This window comes from Desmodus rotundus, chromosome 13, assembly GCF_022682495.2.
Source record: "Desmodus rotundus isolate HL8 chromosome 13, HLdesRot8A.1, whole genome shotgun sequence".
Lineage (NCBI taxonomy): Eukaryota > Metazoa > Chordata > Mammalia > Chiroptera > Phyllostomidae > Desmodus > Desmodus rotundus.
Window position 1 is genome coordinate 26,600,438 of NC_071399.1, and position 27,312 is coordinate 26,627,749.

Here is a 27,312-nt window from a genome sequence, read left to right on the forward strand (position 1 = left end):
CTTCATTTGCTCTCCTGCTCTAGCAGCGGCTGGAGCGGATTGAATCGGAGTCTATTTTTTATTCCAACCTATGTCTCTCCAGAGATCAAATTTAGAATTATGCCAAGAAGTTTCCAGATACTCATTTTGGTAGCTACTCAAGAAGACTGAGTGGGGCTTTATTTTCAGATGCAGGAAAGTAGTTTTTACATGTGTGTCTCCAAGGCCTTGCGCAATGTTGGATTTTATAAGCTGGAGCGACTAACATTCACTTACTGGTCGAGGTTAATCAGCTAACTTACTACAGCCAGCTTGTCTTAAAGACAGGAAGTCATATGTGTCTAATTATAAATCTTAGAAGATCAAACTCATTTTTAATCTTTTATCATTAAATTCACAGTATTAAAAGCCAGTAATGCTGAGTATAAGGGTATGGTTCATACTTGCTAAAATTCTGGATAACGAATGCACTCTTTTTTTAATTTTTACATTTGAAGAGTAACCTTTTTCTAATTAAATTTTAAGGTCAGAATCCAGTAGTCTTAGAAGAGACCTTTGGAGATCATTTGGTCTAATCCTCCCTTAGCGCCGAATCTGTTGATAGCATCCGGACAGGCAGTTTTTCTATGCAGTGTGCGTGCGTCCCAGGTAAACTACCTGCCTCTGTGTTGACCAGCTCCCGATGGAAAGCTCACATTTATCAGGACCTGAAGTCCGCCTCCCTGTAATTTCTCCCAGGGGCCCGGTGCTAGCCTCTGAAGAAATAACTGAACACTCCATTTCCTCTTAAACATCATAGCCTTGCAAATACGCAAAGAAAGCTATCATAACTCTCTTTGTTTGTTCTGTGATATCATATGGGACCAATCTTGCCATCTGTTCCCAGTTTGGAGAACACCCCTGTGACCGTGTTCACTTGACTGTTGGCCGTGTTCTTCCGGCTCCAGTGCTGAAGTGTCTGTGTAGCGTTGGCTTCTCTCAGTCTTCCTGTGGTGTTTCTATGTTCTGCCTCTGTGTTCTCTTTGGGATGGCAGAGTGCTGCCGGTTGGTTAAGCACCGCATCCTTAGAAGGACTGAACCTGTGGCTGGTACTAGGCGGTAAGTCAAATCATTACTCCCAGCAGCTGACGTGTCCATTTCGAGGACCAGTTCCATTAGCTAGGAAGCTGCCTAGAGCTGGTCAGATTAAGAGCCCTGAGATTTGCTTCAGCATACAGGCCAGCCAGTCTCTGGGCATGCTGGGCTTGGTAAGGTAGTGCTTGTGCTAAAGGAATGTCTGCTTGGGGAAGGGCCAAGTCCTCTGTGTAGGACTCCGGGGCTTGAAATAGCAAGATACCCGAGACTGGCATGTATATGTAAGACACACACTGCCTTAGTGTCGTGAGGATTGCAAGTCATCAACAATGGAAATAAACCTAGAAGGGAAATATTGTTGAAGAAAGTAAAAGTCAGTAGCTCACAAGTCACCAGTATTGAGATGGTGAAGTGAAATATACTTCTAGTTAATGTTTTAAAAACAAGCAAACATCCTAGGGACTTTTTCCTCGACTGCCACCCTTGAGATGCCCATCACTGCGGGGAGGCCAGAGAGGGCGGCGGGAAGACTTGTTACGTGGGTGGGATGCTTGGAGGCCTGTGTGTATGTGCTGGGCATTCGACCCAGGGTAGGGCCGAGAAGACGAACTGGAGATGCAGCGCCTGCCTTCACGGAGGTAGATCTACTCACAGGAAGCTGGAAGCGGCAGCAGAGACAGCCACAGGGGACAGTGGGGCTCAAGGGCTTCCCAGGACAGAGGACACTTGAGCAGAAGCCTGAGTGGGGAGTTTGCTCTGTAGTCCAGGCGTTTCTGAGGTATGGAGGTTTCTGAAAAAGTGAGATGAGAGATGGTACTCACCCCTGAGGCTGTTTAATTCTACGTCAGTAAAGGTGGCATTTCGAATTAGCCAGCGAGAATGGATCGTTCAGGGCATGGCTTTAGCGCTGCTAATTAAACACAGAAAAAAAATAATTCTTACTTCACACCAAAACCCAAAGTAAACTCGGGTCAATTAAGTATTTAAATGCAATTAATATGACCATAAAAAGTATTGGGAGAGAATATAAGGGACTATTTATTAAATATTTGATGTTGTCTTGATGAAGTCCTTTCCATCCCAAGACTGGAAATTATTAACTGCTAGGCACTGAAGATGGCATGATGGGTAATTTATTCCCTTCTTTTGGATTCTCTGTTTTATAAATGTTTATATAGTTACTATATGTTTCGTTTAAAAATTCAATGACAGGAGTTTTTGGCTTTTATAATTTAAACCTGACTTTGTAGTTTTTAAAAGTGATACGTGGCTATTATAAGGCGTTTCAGCAATAGAGAACACAATAAGGGTTAAGTTATTTAAAAATTCACTCCTGACCCCGCCTCCTAAAATGAATCATTGTTAATAATTGAATGCTGTTCTAGGAATCTTTCTTTGTATATTTGCAGATATAAGAACTGGCTAGGGATACTTTAATACAACAAGAGATATACTGTGTATTCTATTTTCAATTTAAGAATTGAATTTTACCTTACTTAAATTTGTAGAAGAGAATCTGAAGGATAACAGGAGAAATTGCTGATCTTTAAAAAAATGTTCCTCAACTATAAGAAATATTAGGTCCTGAGAGATACCTCTAAAGTTAAAAAAGTGATTTTGTAAGACAGAAAGTTGGAATTATTATGTGTTGTTTTACCACGCATTTTAATATTAGACTGGATTGATTGGAAAATTACAATAAGAAGAGGAAATTAGCACAGTTTTACTTTCTCCCTTCCCTATGTCCCGTTTTCCAATTTTGTTAGTTATCTGTTATTTTTACCTTGTCAGGGTTTGCAAACATTGCATTCTGTTTTATCACCACCATTCTGACACTTCAGTGGATTTAGTGTATTTATTATCAGCCCTCTGACAACAGCTTCCTCATTTCTGAGGCCTTGGTTGGCTATATTTCATGGTCAAGAAATTTTTTCAAGAAGAATCGTAAGTTCTTTTCTTTTTTAAAAAGAATTTACTTATCTATTTATTTTTAGAGAGAGGGAAATGGAGGGAGATAGAGATGGAGGGAAACATCAAAGTGTTTTGCACATCCCCTACTGGGGACCCGGCCCACAACCCAGGCATGTGCCCTGACTGGGAATCGAACTGGCGACCCTTTGGTTCGCGGGCTGGCGCTCAATCCACTGAGCCACACCAGCCAGGGCTGGATCATAAGTTCTTGAGAGTAGAAGGTCTACTTATTGTCTTGGTAGTTTAAGTATAACTTGGCAGTACTTACAATTCTTGGGGGACACTTTCTTTCCTCAGGAGTTTGCAAACATTCTTCTGGCACCTGCTGGTACCAAGGAGAAGTGCTCGGACAACTTCATTTTGTCTCTCCTGAAAGTGACTTACATGTGCCTGCATGCCCAAAGAATTCCTTCTTTTGTCTTGAATCATACAATAGTACCTCAATCAGGATATGGCTCATCTCAGCGCCTATTGTTCTCTCTCAGATTTTCCTGTAATTCAGTTACCGTTTTTTGCTTGGTGGTATTTTCATTTTAGGGAACTATTTTTGCTGTTCTAATTTTGAGTACTTCTCCTGTTTTTTTGTTTTTGTTGTTGTTGGATTCTCTGTTTCATAGACACAATTGTATATTCTCAGGTCTTCTCAAATTTTTTAGCTACTCTCTATTTTTAGTTCCGTTGTCTTTTATCTGATTTCACATAAGCCTTTCTTTTATGTGAGGAATTTGGTTTTCAGATATATCTATTCTGTACCCTAGTATTTTAAATTATTACTTCTGTTTGTTTTGTTTATCAGTGTATTTTCTGGGCATAGAATGTGCCTGTGAAGCGTAATCTGTTGTTTTTGTCATTTCTTCTTTGAACATTTTTTTAAAAGATTCTATTTATTTATTTTTAGAGAGAAGAGAAGGGAGGGAGAAAGAGGGAGAGAAACATCTATGTGTGGTTGCTTCTCGTGCGCCCCCTACTGAGGACCTGGCCTGCAACCCAGGCATGTGCCCTGAGTGGTAATTGAACTGGTGACCTTTTGGTTCACAGGCCCATGCTCAATCCACTGAGCTACACCAGTCAGGACCTCTTTGAACATTTTAAATTTTATTTTTTTTATTTTATAGATAGGGGAAGGGAAGGAGAGGAGGAGAGAAATTCTATGTGAGAGAGAAATATTGATAAGTTGTCTCTCATGTGCACCCTGACTGGGGACCGAACCTGCAACCCAGGCATGTGCCCTGACCAGGAATTGAACCAGTGACCTTCTGGTTTGCTGGATGATGCCTAATCAACTGACCTACACCAGCTAGTGCTCTTGTTTGAACTTTTAAAAATTGACCTCACATTTTATTAAGAAAGTGTGAAACATTTGTGAGACATTTTCTTCTGTTCGAGTTGTATTTTCCTTCAGACTAGGTTTTTCATTGGGTTTTTGAACACTATTGCTTTCTTAATTCTCTTTCTCTTTCTCCCTTTAATTTGGTTGTTATTTTTGAAATGTGGTAGCTGTGATGTTTGTCTTCATCCATCTTCTTATCGCACACAGAGGCCACCCAGAGCGTTTGCTCTGACGTAGGGGTGGATTCTTCTCGGCTACCTCTGTGTCTTGACAGAACTGTTTGCGCCCCACTCCTACCTATATTCTGAGGACAGGGTATTCATCGCTCTGTTTACTCCATTTGTAGTTTGAGAGATCAAGTAGAGGAGAGCAGGAACTTGGCTGAGGCTTTGTGCAGCCCTCCTTGGAGGTTTCCTGTTCCTGTGGCTCTTCCAAGTCCCGGGATGGACCCGTGAGCGGCCCCAGGCTCGCTCTGCCTGATAGCGGAGGGATCTTTTCCCTGAGAGGTAGCTTATTGGGCCCTCAGAAGGCGCCCTCAGGTAAGGACTGAGGCCTGGAACATCAGAGAGAATCAGCCCCACTTGCTTCCTTCTCATCTCATTTACTGTTGTCTTCAGCAGCTCTCTGGAAAACTCCCACGAGTCAAAAAGAAGAGAAATGGTAAGGGTTTGGCTCCCTTAGAGGTTCGTCGAGTGTGTCAAGGGCAGACAACATGACTAAGATACTTCATCTGACTATTAGCATCTCTCATCCCTTCTTCTCTTCCTGCTCTTAGGAGAGATCTTGACTCAGTGTGATGGTCTGTTGTCCTTTGGTTCTGCCAAGTCTACCTTTTATGCAGTGGTTACTTCACACAGCATAATCAGGTTAGTTCTTCCTTCCTTCTCAACTTTCCATGTGATGTGGAGAGACCAAATGTCCACTGTGGCTCTTCCTGTGCCGAGACCCTGCAGTGGGAGCTGGGACTCCTGTCTCTCCCCAGACCAGCCGTTCCCCCAGGCTGCCTTCTTCCAACCCTGCTTTTCTAGCTCCTCTGGGAGCCACATGCCGCTAAAACAGGATCTTCCATTTCTTTTCTTGGCCTCTTTTTTGTGACGTTTAAGGCAGAAGAGTATGTCCCTTTCCTGATTCATTTATTGGTAACAAGACTTTTGCTCTTTTCCACATTTTTGATACATGATTTGCAATGATCACTGTTTGAAATTAATTTTTGAAAACATTATATTTTAAAAGGTAAATACCCTGTATAGACCTCCCTACTGTCATTGAAGTTATTCCATCCTGCCTTGTAAGATAGCGCTTCAACTGTCCATGTCTTCCAATACACTGAGAAGTCCCTGAGGCAGGCAGGGTGACCGGTTGTCCCAGGTTGCCTGGGACTGAGGAGCTTCCCGGGATGTGGACTTTCAGCGCTAAAACCTGGAGAGCCCCAGGCGAACTGGATGGTTGGCTCCCCAACAGGGACTGTACATTATTACTCTTTTTAAAGCTGATGCAGCTAGACTAATGCTTTGCACAACAAAGTTCGCTTGAGGGATCCAGGCAGGCTGTGTCCAGGTGCAAATAATTAGAGCAAAACACAGATAGCTTCATGTACACAGTAACCCACATACACACTCCTTCTCATTCACGTCGTTGGGATGGAGTCTAGGGAGAACTCCCTTGAAAAATACAAGCATTACAAGACCATTCAGACAGATAGGGATGTTTCCATAGCACGCCGCTCATTCTCTCATTGAGTATTTGTTTATTATATTACAGACAGTTTCAGTCACGCATAATATGGAGAAATTCTCAAGGGCAGAAATTCTTATTTTTTAAGCTGGTACCCTGGTAGAGTATTTAGCACATGGTATGTTGTTTGTTTGGTTATTGTTTGTTGAATGAAGGAAGGAAGAAATGAATGAATGGAATGGAACCCTGGACTGGACCTCTGAGCAAATTCTGCTCTGCTTTTGGGGAAGCCTCAGCTGGTGAATGCAGAGTCAAGGTCCAATGTATCTATTTCATTCCTTGAAAACAGGAAGTGCTTGAATGAATTTTAAAATGCCAGCAAAGATATTCCTAGGGAAAAAAAAAACCAAGAATACTTTTTTATTCAGGCTCAGTGGGTGACGCCTGTAATGATTCTGGGGTGGATTTTTTGCAATTGCACACATCATTTGAAAGCAGTTTTTCAGGAGCTTGGTGCTGTGTGTTTTCTTTTATTCTACCTGGCAAGTGCGCAAAAGGGATCGTTTATGCACAGAGAATTTTATTGTCGGTAGGTGACAATTCAGTCTGCAGGGACTGGGGCTCTGAAGGAGCTCTCAGTTTGAAGCACATTGTCACATCCCGGGCATTTGTTTTTGGTCCCTTATCTGCTTTTAAGAGCTCTGCCATCAGTCTAAATTTCAGAGGTGGCTCTTACCTTTCTCCAGCAGGAAATAAACAGAACTCTCAGAACCAAGCCTGTGAGCAGGGAGAGCCCTGCATGCCCCCTGCCCGGAGTCAATGTAATCTTCCCTCATATTTCTTCCCCATGGACTCTCCTTGTCCTCCCCTCTACCTTTTTCAATCCTGCCCATCCTTCAAGGCCCCCACCCAACAAATTTCCTGTGCTTTCTGAATTCTCTTTAATTTGTATCAGTGCCATGAGGTGTCCTTCCTTTATCTGAGCTCGTTTTATTTCTTGTGTAAGTTTTCTGAGGTCGGGAACTATATCATCTATTTCTTTGGACTTCTCCCAGCTATCCTGGCTAGACAATCACTCCTTTTGATGTAATTATAAAGCGCTTTGAATGAACTGGCCTCTGCAGTCAGAGCTCAGGGCTTTCCGGAAAGCTATGATGTGGATCATTTTGGGGGGGCTAAGGAAAGTAGCTAACGTAGTGACAAAAGCAATAAAATGGAAGGACATGCAAACTATCAAAACATCACAAAATGTCATCTCACCAGTAGAATATTTCCATTAATAGGCTTCCAGAAAACACCTATAAAAATTATGCACACACATACATATACGTATTTATACACAGATACATGCACATAAACACGTTTATTGCATATATTTACATATATACGCACATACACATGTCTGCATATATGTGCACACACATATCACACACACAGCAGCGGATCGTACCACACTAGCTAGGGGTTACTGTTGAGAGCACAGGACATGGCTAATTAACATCAGCTTTGCTGGGGAAAGTAGGTGTAGACCAATCCAAGGCCAGAGCTGGGAGGGCTGTTGGGACCCTGCAGCATGAAGTGTCAGGTGCCTGGGACAATCAGAGTCGCAGAGAGGAGATGTGGGGACGTACCGAAGGTAACCGTGTCTGCTTGGGGAGGGTGAGAGACAGCAGCTGTGTTTCTGCTTTATCACGCCTCGCCCCGGTGTCACCAAGGGTTTCTACAGTCTTACAGGAAAGAATGTCTCTCTACCTTTACGCATCCGGTCTGTAAGACAGTTTGGCACACGAGAAAAGTCACAGACAAGGATTCTAGTCTTGCCCTCTCTGGACTTTAGCTTGCTCATCTGTACAATAGAACGTGTGTGTTCTTTACATCATAGACTTCAATCGGCAAAGGGGGCCCGATCAGTGCCCTTCTCCTGACACTGGGTGGTCCCGATGTGTGCCGCCTACGGCAGATTGGAAGTGTGGTCTCTGAGTTTTCATTTTCTAGGTCCGCCCATTTAAATTTCACTGTTTCTTGGTAAGATAAATGCAAATACAGGTAATTTGTATTTACCCCATTTCGGCCCTCCTGGCAAGTCACTCAGTTAGCTTCAAACCCTTGTACCCTCTACAAAATCGGTATTTGTTTGGGCCTTTCCCGTTGTTGGGAAAACAGGTCCAGACGTACATGTGCTCTGCTTTCTAGGGAGACGTGCATCCAGCAGGATGGGAGAATTCATCTCACCGTTGTTTACTTTGGGAAAGAAGACATGAATGAGGTCAAGGGAATACTTGAAAACACTTCCAAGTAAGTACGATGTGGAGCCGTGACCCGGCATCCTGGCACCTAAGCTCATCCCCGGCTGAGACTCCTGCTGTAGTTTCTTTGTTTTTTCCTTAACGCTGTGGGTCAGCTGCGAGATTGGCTTGCTGCTGAGCATGTGTAGGGAGAATTCTGCCCCCTCTCTCCCCAGGAGACCTGCTGCCTGATGCTGGTCCTCAGTGGGCATGGTGTCCATAGTGACTTTTGGATAAACTGCCCTGAGCACAAGGGTAGGGGACAGGCCACTCCAGGCTTCTGCATCACTGGACGTCTTCACTCTTAACACTGCAAGTTTGGGGCCTTTGTGCCAGAGCGGAAACCAGGACCAGCGCCGCTGTGCGGTGGCTCTGTCTCGGCCACAGCTTGTCAGGCTAAGAGTGATATCCACTCAGCAAATGGCCTCCCCCTGACTTTCATTCACTATCCGTTTTGAGAGATTGGAGGAAGTCAGAAGTGATGGCAGGACACTTAGTTAAATCTACCCGGTGGAACAGAAATGACTTAACCAAAAGGTTAGACTCAGGGTTGTATATTTATACCCCACTGATGAGTTGTATGGGGAAAGAAATGCATCCACAGCCAGCAGAGATGGATTTTTTCCTACTACAACAAACACACAAGTATTTGATAAATATCTGAGGCATTTTCTACTAGGGAGGAAGCTGGGATGGTGCTGCCATGCTCCCCTGGGGTTTGCCAAGGAGGTTTGCAGAATTTTGGTTGAGTGATCGGGGTTGGGGGTGTGGGGGTGGTAGCCCCTCCATAAGTGAAGCTTGGAGGGGGGTCAGTAGTCCTCAGTGGCAGAGAGTCTGAAGAGGTACATAAGGTCTAGATACAAACAGGGCTTCTGTTGAACTTCCGGTAAATGGTAATAAGATAGTCAAAGGCTAAGATTCCAAGATGGAACGCACTTTTGGCGTTTATTTTCATGCTTTGTTACTAATTTTGTATCAATGGGCATAAGATCAGAATGCTAATTATAATCATTCAAACATTCTGAGGCAGTCCACTAGCCAAATTCCGTCCACCGCTTCTTTTGGTGAAGACGTGTTGATTGGAATGCAGGCATGCTCGTTTGTTTGCGTGTTATTTAGGGTGGCTTTGCGGCACACCTGCGGAGTTCAGTGGTTGGGACAGAGACTGTGTGACTTGCAGCCTAAGCTCTCTACTCTCTTGTCCTTCCCGGAGAAAGTTGGCTGACCTCTGTTTTCAATCAGTTAGGACTTAAGAGTTTAAAACTAGTGACAGCTTAAAGCTATGGCCTTTGTTGACGGGAAATCAAAGAGTAAAATAGTTGAGTATCCTAAATGTAAGTGAAGTAGAACCCTCTCGACTACGATGCATTGCGATGTCCTCTTCATCTCCGCTTGCGGATGAGGCGCATGCGTTGTCAGAATTCACGTCCTCTGCGTAGAGGATACTTTCTAACCTCTCTGGAGGTGCCCATCCCTGGGCACGGATCTTTTTAAAGTTTCCCAGGTGATTCCAACACGCAGCCAGAATCGAAAGCCATTGTCTGAGAAAGTGGCGGTCCACCCCAGGGGCTGCCCACGAGAGGCCTTGACTGCAGCTGGCTGCCCATTCCGAGGTATTTTTAAGTAGCTATCCAGGTGTCCCTAAAGTTCAGCCAGGATCGAGAAGCTCAGTCCTGTTGGGTCTGGCACTTTCCCACGACATTAAAGGATGGCCAGACATTTGCTGATACATACATAGAACCAAGTTTACACAAGTCTGGTGGATGAGTAGCCGGTTTAGTCATCGTTACGGGAAATACCCTTTGTAGTGACTAGAATGCTCTAGGACTCTCATTATCAAGGCATGCTTTTCCATATCAAATTACCCGGCTAGCTGATTCTCAATCAGAGGTTGGTTTATAAGCAAAGAATGACTAGAATCTGAACAAGAAAATCACTTGAGGATAGGGAGCACTTACTTAAAACTTCGCATGGAGAACTCTGTGCTAGAGATCAGCGCCCTAAAGAGGCACCACAGCAACTTTGGCAACATTTATTGGAACCCCATCTTTTGCGTTGGTGTCCTCATTCTGTTAACTAGTGATAACGGCAGCGTCGATGTCACTGCTGCCTTGAGACATGTCCTACCCCCTCCATTGTGTCGTTTTGATCAGGCCACCTCTCCTAGGAATGCCCCACCTCTGCAGCTGGACTGAATCAAATTCCCATTGCCTGGGCCTGGTACCCAAACTGGCTCTTACTTCTAACTCAGTCTTGGTGACTTACTGTGCCCATCCAAACTGGGGGCATAGTTGGCCCCCTTGTCTTTGCTCCCATTATTCTCTTCCACTTGATGTTTTCTTCACCCTCCTTTCTACTTACTCAACGCCCCCCCACCCTTCCATCCCTACCTGGGGCCCAACTTCTAGAGCTCTTCCTGACCTCCAGTCCTCTACTCTCTGAACTATAGTCCCTTTAAGCACCTGTTCTATTTGGCACTTGGCATATGATTTGGTATTCACATTTCTTACGATTGCCCTAACTAGGTGACAAGCTGCTTAATAAGTGGTACCATATCACATGCTCCTTCGTGACTCCGGCACTTAGCAGAGTGCCTTATCCGGAAACTGTTCAGTGTTTATCCAGAGAAATATAATACCAGGTATCCAGTAAATTTGTACACATGGTACAAATCTAAATGAAAACTTAGATAAGGAGCTCCATTTAATCATTTTATCATTATTTTAAGATAGTATAACTCCTGTTCAAATGCATCTTATCTTTGAACATCAATTATGATTTATGTGGATGGTCTTATTTAATATGCATAGCAACCTCACGCGATAGGTGCTGTCACGGGCCCCATTTCATAGATAAAAACAACTGGGGCTTAGCAAGGTTGTTCCTCAGGCTGCCGTCTCTGCCACACGGCAGAGCCAGGTTCTCAGCCTCGTCTGTGAATTTACCAGGACTCCCGGTCTTAAGATTGCACCCAGTTTCCACTCCAGTGTGCTCCATCCTAAAACCCTTAATTGTTAGTTGGCAGTAATAAGATTTGAAATCCGGCTAAATGAAATTTTTTTTGTTTGGATATCAGTATCATGATTAAACTGTTCTAAATCCAGCTAAATGTACATATTTTAAGAGTATCTTTTACAAATCTCATTTGATGACTATGTGTGATATTTCACTCCCTTGGTTTGTGCCCCCTCAGTTGAGCTTTGCTTTTCAGTGGCTTGCTGGAGATCAGTGCTTTGCAAACTGTAGTTTGTGATTCATTAGAGGATTGTGAAATAGATTCAGGGAGTTATGTTCAGTGTTTTTAAAAATTGAACGAGAGTGGATAAAATATATCAGAATGCATCACAAGTATGTAAGGATAAATATTGTTTCATGAAATTTTAATTTCTGTTTGTGTTCTGTTCATAATATATAATACATTCCGTTGTAAGGGCTTTGGTCAAAATGTTTAAAAGCCGCTGCCATGGAAAACAGTACAGACCAGTTTGCAATAGCTGATTCATATTCCACAGAATTTTCCCCATGAAGCTTCAGTTAATCTCAGGTTAAAGCCTCGCTCAGTGGTTCTCAAATATAAATGTGCTTTGTGTAACCTGGGATGCTTTTTAAAATGCACGTTCCTGGGATCCGACCCCAGAAATCCTGAGTCAATGGGCTGAGATGAACCTTGGGAGCCAACACTCAGAATGAGTTCCACATGTTGAAGTGGGTGGTCCATGGCTCCCACTCTGAGAAATGCTGGCTTAGGTAGACATTTGCTTGGAGCCGTGTACAGTAACTTGTGGGGGGGGCTCTGCCCGCAGGGCCCCCCTCCCCCCAGCCACCACGGATGAGAATAAGTCTACCAAGACATGATCTGCTTGGGGAGAAAAGGTGGCTGATCTCTCAAAGGAGAAGGGCCAAGAGCCTTTTCCTCAATGGGCTTGTATTGGGTTCAGTTTGCACAGGAATACAGGTAAAGCTCATCAGTCATAGGCAGTAAGGATCAAACAATAGATAACAAAGAACTCTGAGGGCTTATTCTGAGTCAGGATCAGTTAGCTAAAGGACTATAAGACTTAGGGAAACAAACTCATTTCAGGCTTGGACCCTTATCATTTAAATTGAGGGTATTAGCAAAGCAGGTTTCACAGGATTTTATGCATTCTTTCTTAGGCCTGATTGCCCCCGGGGAGTCTGCCCTTTCCAGCACAGGGCCCCACCTACTTCTGGCATTGTTTCAAGCTTAAATCAGGCAGGGGAAGTAAGGCAGCCAAGAGATTAGGAGACTTCTTGCAGACAGAATGAGGACTCGGGCTATGTCAAAGCTGAGGGGGGAGGGTCCATCACCCCTTTTTCTATAGCCCCCCAAGTCCTTCCCTGTGGGCCTCTTTGTGACCATGCCTGTCTTAGGTCGTCCCTCCCTTGAGTAATCTTACCCGTCATTGGCTAACTGGTCAAACTCAGGGCCAAGCAGGGTAAAGTAAAGTGGGCAGAGGTGGCGCCCCTGCCAGGGAGATAAGCTTTGTCTCCTTAGTGGCTTATGGCCCCAAGGTCTCTGACTCAGCCTTAGCCATGGGGGTTTACAGCTTGTGAAACCAGGCAGGGCGGTTCCCAACAATAACTCCTCATTTAATGTCATTGAGAGGTTTTGTGACTTTAAGTGAAACAGTGTATAATGAAACCACTTTTACCATAGGCTAATTGATACAAACAAGAGGTAAGTTCCCACAGCATTTCATCAACTTTATAACAAAATGACATGGACCATAACGTTATATGGGGACCTGCTGTATTAGGAAATTATATTTTAAAAATTGTGACTGGTGAATGAGTTGGCATGAGCTGACATTTACCACATTGCGAGTTCACCTTTATTCAGTCACGAGGTCACAAAGGCATCTTTTAGAGGACTCATGCTGAGACTGAGGCACTAGAAATGAGGCACTGTCCTGCCATCGCAATTGTGGGACATCAGAGAGGGTTTGTGTGTGTGCACGCACATGGGTGTGTGTGTGTGTGTGTGTGTGGTACCTGCCTTGCCATGGGTGTGTCAGCATGCCACGCCTCTTCGAAGGTATTGTTTGACATGTACCCTCAGGAACTTTTTATCAGGACATCCCAGAAGGAAATTTGGGGGGAAGGTTTTATTCTGTTTGGTTTTGATTTGTTTCTGAAATTTGGCAGAATTGTTGCTTCATTGAATCTGTTCCTGAATGAGGAACTTTTAGATAATCCCACCTGCTAACATGAAGAAAGCAACACAGCGAACCCCTCCCCAGCAGATGAGGCATCTCGCACCCTCGGAAGCTACTCACACACGACAGCAGCAGCACGCAGGCCTGTGGCCGCCTCCTCCAGCGCTGGCTAGAGACGACGCTTGGCATGATTCCGCATGGCGTTCCGGCTCTTTACGGAGCTGTGCCTGTGTTTTCAGGCATTCTCACTTCTCTGGGGGATTTGAATGCGGCACACAGATTAAAGTTTTGTGGCCATGTTAACTAGCCTGAGTGTGATCATTATAAGGTCATATAGGAGAGTGTCAGGGTTCTTGAGAGATAACTCGTCTTTGAGAGTAAAGCTGCCCTGACCTCTGCACCCAACTCTCAGATGGTTCAGAGGAAGGACATGTGGCTGTCGTTAACACCTGGCGAATCTAGCTAGGTGAGGGGTGTGTGGGTACTTGCACTATTCTTACATTTCCGAAGATTCAACAATTTCCCATATAAATATATTGTGAAAGTATATTATGAAAAAAATTAAATGATATGAAGTTCATGCAATAGAATATAAAGCAACAGTTAAAAGAAAGAAATGTGACGTCAATGAAACGGTGAATTAAAGGCCTATGCAAACACTCTCCTCCGTATAAGCAATGAGAAACTTCTTTAAAATGGTCGGGGTCAGCTTTCTAAGAACTCTGGAAATTAAACAAAGCTTGCAATAATCTGTAAAGTGTTTATCCTAGGAAAATGAAAAGCTTGTCCAATTTTGTTGTGAACAGGGGGCTCTGTGGAGCTTTAACTTGCCCTGTTCCCCCACTCGCTTCTGCTCTTCGGTAGCCTTGGAATCCAACAGCCCTCAAGCACAGCAAGAGCCACAGCCTGGCAGCCACCAGGGGCCAGAACGGGCTAAAGCTCCTTTCAGGCATTATTCCCAAGAACTGTCATTATTAGACCTGTCTGGGGTCTCTTGAAGACTCCACTTACAAGGTTGTCTTTATTTCACTTGATTCAGAGCTCTCCAGTAGAAAGAGCCTTTTCTCTGGGGGCTATTTGTAAAAAAAAAAAAAAAAAATAGAGAGAGCCTGTAACTTTGTGGCTGCCTGCAGTGGTAGGTAAGAGTTGGGGCAAACAACAGACTAATCAAAAAGCTTAAAAGGTGAAGCTGGGGAGTGAGATCTTTGCAGGGGCTTAAAGTGCTCCAGTACATTTCCGGGGACCTGGAAGGGCAGACACAGGTCCAGGGCTGTGCTCTTACTTAGGAAAGACCTGAGCAGGCCCTTACGTTTCACCTCTGGATGACCCTGGGGCTCTGTACACGAAGGAAGGAAGACTAAGGTTAAGTCGTCACCTGCCTGGTGGAGTGTTCATGGCATATCCCAACACGCATACAGAGTCCCTCAGCAAAGACTTAAAGGCTTACTGGTTCCAGGCATTAAAGGAAATCTCTTTCTAATCATTAGTTTAATACTAAGTGGTCACACATAATAGCATTATTTATGAAAGTCACGAAACAAATAAAAAACTGCAACAACAAACCCTGGGGAGATTCTGATTTCCGGGGTTGCCACGTTACATTATTTAAGATGTTCAGTTTTTAATAATTATGAGGCATACAAAGAAACAAAACATATGATTCACGCACAGGAAAAAAACTGATCACTAGAAATTGTCTCTGAGGCAACCCAGGTTTTAGACGGACTAGACAAAGACTTTAAATCACTGTATTAAAAATGTTCAAAGAATTAAAAGAGACCATATTTAGAGAACTATTTAAAGAAAATTATGAGAACCACATCTCACCAAATAGAACCATGTGTCACCAAATAAAGACCTAGAAGTTTTTTGTTTTTTTTTTTTTAAGCCAAATAGAAATTCTGGAGTTGAGAACTAAAATAACTAACATAAAAAATGTAATTGGTGGGGAGGGTGCTTATTTCAGGTTTGAACAGGCAAGAGTAAGAATCAAGGAACTTTAAAATGGGTCCATGATATGATCTAGTTTGAGAAACAAAAATTAAAAAAATACCTATGAAGAAAATCAACAAACCTTAGAGACTGGTAGAATATCATCAAGAATGCCAGCAAAGACATAACGGGACTCCCAGAGAGAGGAGAGAGAGAAAGGGGCAGAAAAAATATTTAAGAGTAATGGCCCCAAACTCCTCCAATTTAACAAAAGGATCCTTAATAAGATTAATAGCTGACTTCTCCTCAGAAACAGTGGAGGCCAAGAGCGGATGGATGGCGTATTCAAAATGCTGAAAGACGAACAACTCAACCAAGAAATCTGCATGCAGCAAAACCATCCATCAAACTTAAAAGAGAAATTAAGACATCCTCAGAGAAGTAAGTACCAAGACTTCAGCACTAGTGAACATGCTATGAAAAGGGGTCCTTGAGTCTGAAATGAAAAGACACTAAACACAAACTAAAATCCACGTGAAGAAATAAAGACTGGAAGTAAAAGTAACGACATTGGGGAATATAAAATATGGTATTTTTTCCTACATGATTTAAAAGCTAACTGCATAAAGCAATAAATCTATATCGATACACACATGTATAAAGATATCACTTTGTTTTTTATTTTTATTTTTTAATACTCACCTGAAGCTATGTTTATTGATTTTAGAGAGGGGGTGGGGTGGGGAGAGAGAGAGAGAGAGAGAGAGAGAGAGAGAGAAACAGAAACATTGATGTGAGAAAAACATCGATTGGTTGCCTCCTGTACGTGCCCCAACTGGGGATCAAACCCACAACCTAGGTATGTGCCCTGACTAGGGATTGAACCTGCAACCTTTTGGTGTATGGGACAACACTCCAACCAACTGAGCCACCTGGATAAGGCTATAAAGATATAATTTTAATAAGATAACAAATGAGTAGAATGAAATAGTAATAAAAAACTTCCCACAAAGAAAAGCCCAGCTAAAATCACTCCACTGCTGATTTCTACCAATCATTAAAGATGAATTAATGCCAACGCTTGACAAACTGTCAAAGTATAGAAGAGGGAACACTTCCCATCTCACTCCATGAAACTGATACAACATTGTATGTCAGCCCTAATGAAAAACCAAATGAAAAAAGACATAACAAGGAAAAAACTGCAGGCCAGTATCTCTCATAAATATTAGATGCAAAATCTGCAACAAAACATTAGCAAACTGAATCCAGCCACAGAGAAAAAGGATCACACTCCAAGGTCAAGTGAGATTTATCCTAGGAAAGCCAGATTGACTCAACAAAAATCAATCAGCGTAATACACAAAACCACATGGCCGTCTTCATACACACAGAAAAAGCATTTAAAAAATATGGATTTACCCTATTCTACGCATTTCATATAAATGGAATCGTATCACATGTGACCTTCGGCATCTGGCTTCCTCTCAGCTCAATGTTTTGAGGTTCGTCCACGTGGCACCATCTATCAGCACGTCACTCCTTTTCATTCTGTTGTTCTCCGTGTCATCGTAAGTGGGGCCCTCTCTTACTTTCTCTTTCAGATAGCTCATTGTGTGGAGAAACGCAATTGATGTTCGTGTTATTTTTTTATCCTGCAATTTTGCTAAATTTGCTGATTAGTTCTAGCAGTTTTCATGGAGTCTTTAGGATTTTCAATATATGGGATCATGTCATCTGCAAACAAAGACAATTTTACAATCCTTTTCTATTTGGGTACCTTTTATTGATTTTTATTGCCTGACTGCTCTGGCTGGGACTTTCAGGACTATGCTGAATGGGAGTGGTGAGAGTGGGCACCCTTGTCTTGGTCCTGATTTTAGAGGAAAGGCTTTAACTTCTCACACTGAGAGTGATGTTAGCTGTGGGCTTGTCATACCTGGCCTGATGTTGAGGTACATTCCTTATATACCTAATATTTTGAGAGTTTTTGTCATGAAAGATGTTGAATTTTTCAAATGCTTTATCTGCACCTGTTAAAATGATCACATGATTTTATTCTTCATTCTGTTAATGTGGTATATTATAGTTGTTAACATGCAGATTACTGAGTCATCCTTGCCTCTCAGGGGTGAATCCCACTTGATCGTGATGTATGATCCTTTTTTTTTTTTTTAGGATTTTATTTATTTATTTTTAGAGAGAGAGGAAGGGAGGGAGAAAGAGAAGGAGAGAAACATCAGTGTGTGGTTGCCTGTCACATGGCCCCCACTGGGGACCTGGCTGCAACCCAGGCATGTGCCCTGACTGGGAATCTAACTGGCAATTTCGAAGCCCGCGCTCAACCCACTGAGCCACACCGGTGTATGATCCTTTTAACGTGCTCTTGAATTCAGTTTGCTCTCTTTTGTTGAAGACTTTTGCATCTGTATTCACCAGGGATATTGGCCTGTAATTTTCTTTTCTTGTAATTTCCTTGTCTGGCTTTGGTATAAGGCTGGCCTTGTAAAATGAGTTTGGAAGTGATCTTCCCTCTTCAATATTTTGCAAGAGTTTGAGAAGGATTGGGATTAATTTATCTTTAAAAGTTTGGTGGGATTCACCAGTGAAGCCACTGATCCTGGGCTTTTATTTTTTAGGAGATTTTTGATTACTGATTTAATCTGCTTGCCCATTATTGATGTATTCAGATTTCTCTATTCATGATTCAGTCTTGGTAACTTGTCTGTTTCATGAATTTGTTCATTTTTTAATAAGTTATATAATTTGTTACCATATAATTATACATAGTAGTCTTTCATGATACTTTGTGTTGCTGTGTTACCAGTTACGATGTCTCCTCTTTTGTTTATAATTTTATTAATGTGAGTTCTCATTTCCTTACTTAGTTAGTCCAGCTAATGGTTGGTTGGTTGTTTATCTTTTCAAAAGAAACTTGTTAAAACAGTTGTATAAGCAGGCTTATATAAGCTCACAATCTAGAAAATTCCAAATTGATTGTTTAAAGTGCCTACTTTTAATTCTTTACTGTATTCAAATGTCTTCAGTAAATAGAACTCATAAGCGAGTTCAATATTTAGGGCTGTTAGATTTAAAATTATAAATTACATATTGAATATAATACTGGTTTGTATGTAAATTTGAAGTGCTTTTTTAAAATGAAGGGCTATTGTGGGAAGTCCCACATTAACACAATTTCCTTGCAATGATGGGAAGAAGTCTGTGTTAGAATAAATCATATTGGACAGCAAGATCTTTTATCATTTTTAATCCAGCAGTTCTGGGAAATGCAAGTCAGTTAGAGAAATTAAATGTCTAGTAGAAACTGTGCTTTCCCGGGTCATTATAACCTCTATCAGAATGGTTGTATGTAACTGGGAGGAGTCCCCATACACCAGACGTATTCCATAAGACAGGAATTGAAGGAGAAGCTCAAGAGTTCATCAGCCAATAAGTCAAGAAGAAAAGAAGAGATAATTATGAGTAATCATGTGGCCTTTGAAACTGCAGACTCTGATTTGTAACAGGAAATCACAGAGTACAAGAAGAAGTAGTGCTCTCGTCCTACCATAAAAAATACCCATGCCTTATGAGACATGCCACGAAATATTACATTTCTTTGTATGGGTAAATGACATTTTTCAAACAAGATTGCATCGTATTTTCCTCAGCTCTCCCTTTTTCTGTTACTGATGTATTTGTCTTCTTATTAAAAGCTTGGGTTTGTGCCTGTCCTTTGGAATCTGTTGGTCAAGACTCTGTCTGATGTGGGAGGTGGACCGGGTGCCGGGGTTTCTCCAGAGCCCACCTGCAGGAGCAGTCCCTGTCCTCCAAGGTCGAAAGCCCGTGAGGTCATCCTGTGCTTCTCTGCACAAGCAAAGGCGGAGGAACGGACTGGACACAGGAGGTCAGAGGCAGGACTGGGCAGGGAGCCCAGAGAGGGGCTTCAGTTTGCAGCAGGCACAAGGGGCAGTGACACCTGACATGGGCCCTGAGATGAAGTGGGACTGTCCGTGGAGTGGGTGCAGAAAGCACACTCCAAGGAGGGACAATCGAGCAGAGACAGGAGGTCCCAGCCATGTGCATGCCATCAGTAGCTGTCTTCTGGCTGCCCACTGTGGGGTGGGGGGCAGACAGAGGACAACACAGGGCCCCTGTCTGTGCCCCTCTGTGGTCTACACTTCGGCGTTAGAGCCTGTGGCCATGCTGTACACGGTTTAAACCCACCATGGCCAGACCGCATTGGGGCACATTAGTGTTTCGCACTGAAATGTGTCCTCGCTTCTCAGTGGCTTAGCTGCCTCTTAATACACTGTTTCAAATACTGTGGAGCAGGGAGTGCTCTGGCCTAGTGAGTGAGTCCCCTGCCCAGCGAGCGGTGCTTCCGAGTGAAGACGTGGAACGTGTTGAGGGAAGGGGCCCGGCTGTCTTGCAGAATCTGATTGCCCCGTTGTGTCCTGTGTTCTGGAGCTGGTGCTGATGAGTTTGAGAGGAGAGGACGGGGCCCCACTTCCAGGTGCAGGTGTTTGACAGCACATTAGTCTCTCTGTTCTGGAAAAGAGGGGAAGTGAAGTCGTTCTGATTCTTTTTCTGGTGTTTCCAGCCCCGCACTCTTTCTTTGTAGAGAACCCTTGTTAATGATCAGAGACCCTTCCTGATGGCAAGAGAGGACAGGGAGGGCCTCTCCAAGCTAATGGTTGATCAACCCCAGAAGTGCTGGGGTTGAGTGGTCAGGAGGAAGGTTAGTGCCATTACCCATCCGCAGAGAGACTCCTAGTTCAGCTCAGTGGTCTGGCAGCCACACTCAGAACCACAGGTGGGTGACAACTTAAAGTTAGCCCTTGGCCTCCTGCAGTGCCCCAGACTGGCTGGTGGTGCTTCCCAGGCCAGTGATGACTGTTCCCAACCACCCCGCCCTCGCCTCTGCGTGCACTGATGTCCGGCTCCTAGTTAGGCCTTCGGCACAGAGCCATCATGTACGCATGCTGCCAGGCAGCAGTAATGATGCGTGGCTCCTGCTGGCCGCTCTGCTCAGGGTGGGTGAGGGAGTCAGGCAGTGCTGGGCTGGGTGGGGTTATGTATGGGCGAGGGGAGGGTGCAGGAATTTGGGGGGAAGTAGAGGCTGCTGGTGCCACATGTGCACTGGCCCGTGGGGCTCACAGGCTTCTGTGTGGGCAATGGCCGGACAGAGCTGGGTGCTGTGTCCGGGGCTTCCTGTGCAGCCTGCAGACAGGTGGAGATGGGATGTGAAATGCAGGCGCAGATTGGGTATTGCCATAGAAACAACGTGGACTGCCTCATCCTTGGAGAGAGGTGGGAGGGTCCCCCAGCATCAGTTTCCCTGAATTCTCTTTCCCTAAAGGCAACACATTGAAGCGTAGAGGTAGATGTTTTTAAGACTTTTTAAAAAGTTGTTCCAAGTTAAGGTCATCTCAAACACTGGAACAATGTCCTCCCCACCCCTTTCCCCTGTGACTTTGACTAACAAGCAAGCCCCGCTCCCTCCCCACGCCCTGCTGCAGCAGAGCAGAGGAGAGCAGCTCGAACCAGGGTTTGGAGAATTTGGGGACAGAACAAACTAGATTAACGTATGTGTTGGGTAAGTGCACACCCCAAATGACCACTTTATTGCCTCCTAGCGTGCACTTCAAGGTTGGCCACCTCCAGGCCTGTCATATCCTTACTACTGTTACCTCGGTTTCTGATGCTGCCTTGCTTGAGTATCCAACATGAGTTTTGTAAATATATTTTTAAAAGATTTTATTTATTTATTTTTAGAGAGAGAGGAAAGGAAGGAGAAAGAGAGAGAGAAACATCAATGTGTGGCTTCCTCTCATGCACCCCCAGCTGGGGACCTGGCCCGCAACTGAGGCCTGTGCCCTGGGAATCGAACTGGTGACCCTTTGGGTGACAGCAGCCACACCAGCCAGGGCGACTTTTGTAAATATTTGGTCTGTCTATACAAATGGACTATAGGCTGTTCAGGGAGGAAAATCGGCAGTTCCTTTAATGAGTATTAGGAAACTGCATTCCTCTTCCCTTGGCAAAGATTGCTTGCTGTTGACTATGAAGCATTTTTATATTTGAGCTCTCAAGTGGTGGCCTCTGGAAGACCTCTTGCAGGAGGACCCTGAGCTATGAGTCAGACACAGCCTGAGTGGGGATGCCGTGCTGCTCCCCTGTGTGTGGGCATGCCAGTCCTCCCTGCCCTGCAGAGTAGCTACAGCTCTCCCCATGGTCTGGCAGGGCCTCAAAGAGCAAAGACAGAGACCTGGTACTGGCTGCGAGAGAAAGACGGTCACGGGATGGTGGCTGAGAGCTGTGAGACCTGGTCGGAGACTCCATTAGATGAACAGACAGGCATCCGGGTAATTTTCATAAAATGGAACAAATAGATCAGGGAGAAGGGAGTTCGGCCCAACATTCAGGAACTGGGCTACAGAAACCTCTAGGGAGACAAGGAGGACCACACCCGACCAGCTCTGGAGACAGGAGGTAGCTGTCTGTAACCAGGGCCAGACCAAGGCCTAAAGAGGCCATGGAGCAGCACCTCTGGGCTGCTCACAGAAAATGTGAGCGCGGCCCCCCAGCCAGAGTAAAGAATGAAGGTCAAGTCCTGAAAGAGGAGGAAAATGCCTCTAAATGTGGAGCCGTGCTGAACAGGGTGCAGAATGCAGAAAAATAGAATTTTAGAGTGCAAAGGGGCCTTCGAGTTCCGTAACCGTCCGATTTTACAGTGAGGAAACTGGGGCCAGTGAAATGAAGGGATCGCCCCCAGTAGATTAGAGGCAGAGCTAGGATTGGAATCATTCCTCTATTCACATGTTTCTTCACAAGCATCCGTTGAGGACCCGCAGGGGCCAGGCGCGGTTCTAGGCCCTGGATCCGGGTTTCCTGACTCTTCCACCAGGGCCCTTCCCACCACCAGGCCTCCTGCCGAGATCTAAGCCTGAAAAGCCTGGCTGGCCTCCGAGGCAGACAGGATTGGGCCCCCAGATCCCCGAGATAAAACACCAAGCTAATTCCCAGATCTGAAGGATGGTAAGTAAAGGAAGGGGTAGCAGAACCTGTTCCACTGATTCAATCACTGGATACAAGCACAGTGTAGCATTTGAAAAGTTTATCACTCTATATTTGTGTTGAACTTTACCAAAGATACTTCCTTGGAATACACAAATTACTGTAAAAAATGGAAATCGGGTTCTGTGCTTGTTTTGACTACATCAGATTAGAGAGAAGTTGGGGGAGGGGGGCAGGCCAAATAGCAGGGGGGACTCAGAGTATGAAAAGAAGGGTGCTGTCAGCAGGAAAGGGGGAGTTTGCTGCGTGCCAGGTGCCTGCACAGGTAGAGTTAGGAGCTGGAGTAGGACCAAACGCGGTTCTCTGGTTCTGCCTGGGAGAAGGCGATCCCCGTCCCACAAGGTACTGAATGAATTTACGGAACTTGTGCTCAGGACATTTCAGAAGGTGCTGCTGTTCCTGGGAAAGAACAGCCACAAGGAACCTCTGGGCTTCCTGCCACAGGCCTGGGAACCTCGCCCGTGCTAACGACAGCAATAGCCGGGCTTACCTGGTGCTTTACATGCTTGGCAGAGCTTATCTAACTAATAACTGTGTGAGACAGTTCAGGAAGGTGTTATTATTCCTGTTTTGCAGATGAGACAACTGAGGTTGTGGGGGATTAATGGGCTTGCCTAGCTCTCAGAGTTAAGCTATGGGAGAGCCGTGTCTGAGGCAGTCTTCTGAACCCACGTCTGTCATTTTCCTTGCCTTGCTCACTCTGCCGCTTCACCTCCGCGTGGGGAAGGAGTCAGGTGTAAATCTGTTTGGGGACCGGCATGAATCGAGACCATTGAGCCTGGCTCCTGGCGCTGAACAGAGATGAAAAGAGGCTAGGTGGGGCCATTCCAATGGGATTTCATTTCCCTGGCCCGGTGGCTTCACTGGGGTGACTCAGAGGCATGGAGATTTTCCTGGGTTTTGGTGGCCTAGTCTTCAGGGGTTCAAGTTTTCTCCATCACACAAAAATATTTATTAATCATGACAGTACAGTTTTCAATTTGGGAAAATTACTGAGAAACAAGAGATAAATTGGTATTGAAACTTCACTAGATGTTTGCTCTTGGTGCCTTCAATGCCAATGAGTTCCCGGTGAGTCTGGAGCATTTTGTGACTGTCTGGTTGTCTCAGTGCCCTCGGGGTCACAAAGGAAACGTGGCCAGGTGTGGATGGGCCATGCTCATGCGTGTTCCAGGGGATTCCATTGGCCTGGGAAGCGTCAGCCCCCGGTGACCGTGTCCATCTTTCCGTTTAGAGCTGCCAACTTCAGGAACTTCACCTTCATCCAGCTGAATGGAGAATTTTCCCGGGGAAAGGGACTTGACATTGGAGCCCGCTTCTGGAAGGGTAGCAACGTCCTTCTCTTTTTCTGTGACGTTGACATCTACTTTACCTCTGAATTCCTCAATACCTGTCGGCTGAATACACAGCCAGGTAAGGGTCCGGGGAGTTGGCTCCTTCTCTGCCTCAGGGTGGCACTTAGCTCTCTCACACTCATGCGTCATCGTCTTCACAGGTCACTCTATGTCCTGCTACTGAGTCAGCTTTTTTTAAAATCCCAGTGACAAAGGCAATGAAAATCCTCTGGTGTCACAGCATGGGCCCGTCGGCCAGCATAACTTTGGGACTCTTTGTCCCAAGTTCATATTTATAACCTCTTTTCCACTTCCACCTGCGGAGTTGGCTTTGGTGAACATCCACGGGAGAAAGTGGGGTGGGGAGGACGTGACCTGGAGAAGCACCCTGCAACCAAAGGGAAAGGAGTAGCTGTGGGCAGTTACGAAGGGAGGAAGCACTCTGAGCAGAAGTCACCCACACGGTGGAAGTTATTTTCATGGAGTCTGACTCATAGACAGGACCGATCCTCAGCTGGCTACTACTGGAACCGGCATGTCAGTTGTTAAAATCTTGAAACTCTGCATGTAGACTGGTGAAGAGTAACTGCCCTGGGCTCCCTAAATCTACTTCTGCTGCCTGAAGTCACCGCAGCCTCTGGCAACCCCTCGGACTGCCCCACGAGCCAGCAAGAAAGGGTTAATGCCTGGCAGGACAGAGGGCATCACAGCTGTCTTTCACACTGCTTCCCATTGGTTGCTGCCCAGGGCCAGAGCCACCAACTGTCAATATTTTGAATACAACTCTTGGGCTGAGAGGCCAGAAATATTTGAGAGTCTGTTCACCTGGTCTACGTGGCTCAGAACTTCTAAGGCCTGTTTCAGACTTGAGTGGAGGGAAGAGGAAGAGTGAATGCAAATATCTAGGGTGTTTCAGGGGGCTGAATATACATGAACAAACCTAACAGTTTAATCTGTTGCTTTCAGCGAGTGTTTGTTTTCTGGTTTGCAGGGAGGAAAGTATTTTATCCCGTCCTTTTCAGTCAGTACAATCCCGGCATAATATACGGCCATCACGATGCGGTCCCTCCCTTGGAACAGCAGCTGGTGAGTAATTACACCGCTGGTTCCTTTGTGTGACTCTGTGTCCTGTCTTTCATTTCCAGGTGCACCTGACCATGGTAGAGGTAAGTGGAAATCTGGATTGATTCGTGTACTAATTTTTAAGTTTGACGGACGTTCTGGCCTTTGCTCCCAGTGCCTTGTTGATTGAACGTGCTTGCAATATTTGAAAGTGGAAAATAAATAGGAACAGTACCTTACAGAAAGGTAATTTCACACCTTCCTAGTTTTCTTCTATCTATGATTTTTGGAAACTAGTATTATTGCATTATGGATGCAGGACATTTTCTCTTTATTATCACCAAATCCTGCAAGGTAAGAAAGGTGAGATTCGTGTCCCATTTGACAGGTGGGAGCCGGAAGTCAGAAAGGGGTGGTTCACCCCAGCACACAGTGAGCGAGTTGGCGGGGGAGCACTCGGGACTAGAACCAGCGCCCTCCCATCATGCTGTCATTCCCACGTATCATGGTGCCCAGGGGCAGGGGGGGAACATTGGCATTGGCAGTGTCACTTGCAAGGTGGCTTCTCTGCTAAGATCCTAGCTGCATAGGTGATGGATAGTGGAGTGGGACCACATAGCCCCCGAGGAGCTCTGTGAGCTGAGTCGGCTCCGCTGGTGGTGGCATGAGGCGGTCCATTTGGCAGAGAAGCAGGACAGACAACAGGGAGAAGAGACAAGCAGGAAGAGCGTGTCTGCACCGCACACGGGCTTGCCCCTCTGAGAGCCAATTTCCCGTTCTTGTTGTTCCCCAACGTGGGCTGTGATCTTTTCTTGCAGAGAGGTCCACTGGGCTTCTCTGAAGCTGCGTGCTAGCTCAGGCTGAATCTCAGGGGACCGTCTGGCCTGGGGGCTGTCTGCTCTTCATCGCCTTGCTTTGTCTCCTGCTGAGGCAAAGCCGTGCTTCTGCCCGTCGAGTACCTCCTCGGCTGTGGAAAGGAAATCTGCTGTGTGAAAATGAAAAGTGATAGGACCGCATCTCTCGTGCTTGTGTGCAATGGGAGAGTAAACTGCTTTGCATTGAAAATACGTTTTATGAGATTCTTTTGTAAGGTGGATTGTGTGTTTAAGCTTCCAGAAGTAGCGAAACATGTTTTCTCCAGCCATTTCCGGTGCTCCCCTCCAATTAACCTGTGGCAGGTGATGCCATGACCTGTTGTAGAAAGGTTCAGCTTGAGTTCTCTCTGGTTGGACAAGGCGCATGTCCCAGCGTGGTTCCAGCATGGTCCCAGCACTTGGGACCCAAGCCATACAGTATAGTAATAATATGGTTTTCCCTTCCCCCAATGAAATTCTAGTGCCATAGAGATGCTGAATGTCTGTTTATGTACTTTATGTGCACACAGACTTTATACATACACACAGGAAGAAGTTTTCACTCCCCCCAAACCAATTTTTATCCACCCTTGTTGAGACAGAAAAAACTTCTTATTTCCATTCTGTAAGAGCTCTAAGCTCCTAATAGGGTTTGAGGGGGAAATGGGATATAGGATTTATTTTCTTTCAACCAATCAGAATAAAAGTTCCTTTGATTTTAGATAAAGTGCAGTGTTACATTTGACATCAAGTGTGATTAAGGTTTTAACTTTAAACTCCTAAAGACCTTATTTGCTTGCAAGGACTTTTTTCATTTCACAGGTGGTGAGAAGTTGTGTTTCGTTATTACCGTTCCCGCAGAGGAGCGGGAACAAGGGATGGCGTGGTGAAGCCAGGTCTCAGACCCTCAGCATTAGCGGTCAACCCTGAAACAGAACTCAGATGGCCGTGTCCACAGCTGGGACCTCTGAGTCATCCTGCAACCTTTACCATTTACTTCTAAATGTACCTTCGACCTTTCCCAGACCACATAAGTCTGATCTTTTGGGGTTGAAAGTTTCTGACGGTTCAGTCCCGAGCAGCACAGCAGTTGGCTGTGGGTTGCGGGGTCTCCACCCGAAAAAGGAAAGTAGTGATCATGGCCATTACTGGGTGAGCCGCTTCGTGAGACTTGCTGCCACAGAGAGCAGGCCCAGGTGCCGGTCTAGGAGTCAGAAAACTGGAGGGGGGGTTGTGTACTCAGAGTGGTTGTGGGAGCATTTCGACTTCCCCTCTCTTTTCTTCAACTTGCCCAAGATCACACAGCCAGCTAGTAGCAGAGCTCAGGCCAAAACTAGGATTTCCTTACTCAAGTGCAGTGGAAACAGATTTGCCGAGGACCTAGATGAGGGCTTAAACACAAAGGAAATGACCTGACAAAGTTCCAAGGGAGACATGAAACTACAGAAATTAATGTACTGGGGCTACAATGTGTAGGAGCCAAGAGGGTATAAAGTAAAGGTAATAATTAGAGAGGGATAACTCAGGAAAGCCTTCCTACTAAGGGTTCATTTGGGCTCA

General features: G+C 45.1%; 1 protein-coding gene across 8 annotated transcripts in view; it reads left to right on the plus strand.

Annotated features, from left to right (window-relative positions):
* CSGALNACT1 (chondroitin sulfate N-acetylgalactosaminyltransferase 1) overlaps window positions 1–27,312 on the plus strand; it is a 305,085-nt gene that overhangs the window by 266,890 nt on the left and 10,883 nt on the right. For all 8 annotated transcript variants that reach the window (XM_053916678.2, XM_053916677.2, XM_024578924.3 and 5 more), the window contains 3 exons: window positions 8,222–8,323; window positions 23,737–23,915; window positions 24,828–24,922. In XM_053916678.2, coding sequence (XP_053772653.1) covers window positions 8,222–8,323; window positions 23,737–23,915; window positions 24,828–24,922 — 376 coding nt within the window. The remainder of the gene's footprint in view (window positions 1–8,221; window positions 8,324–23,736; window positions 23,916–24,827; window positions 24,923–27,312) is intronic.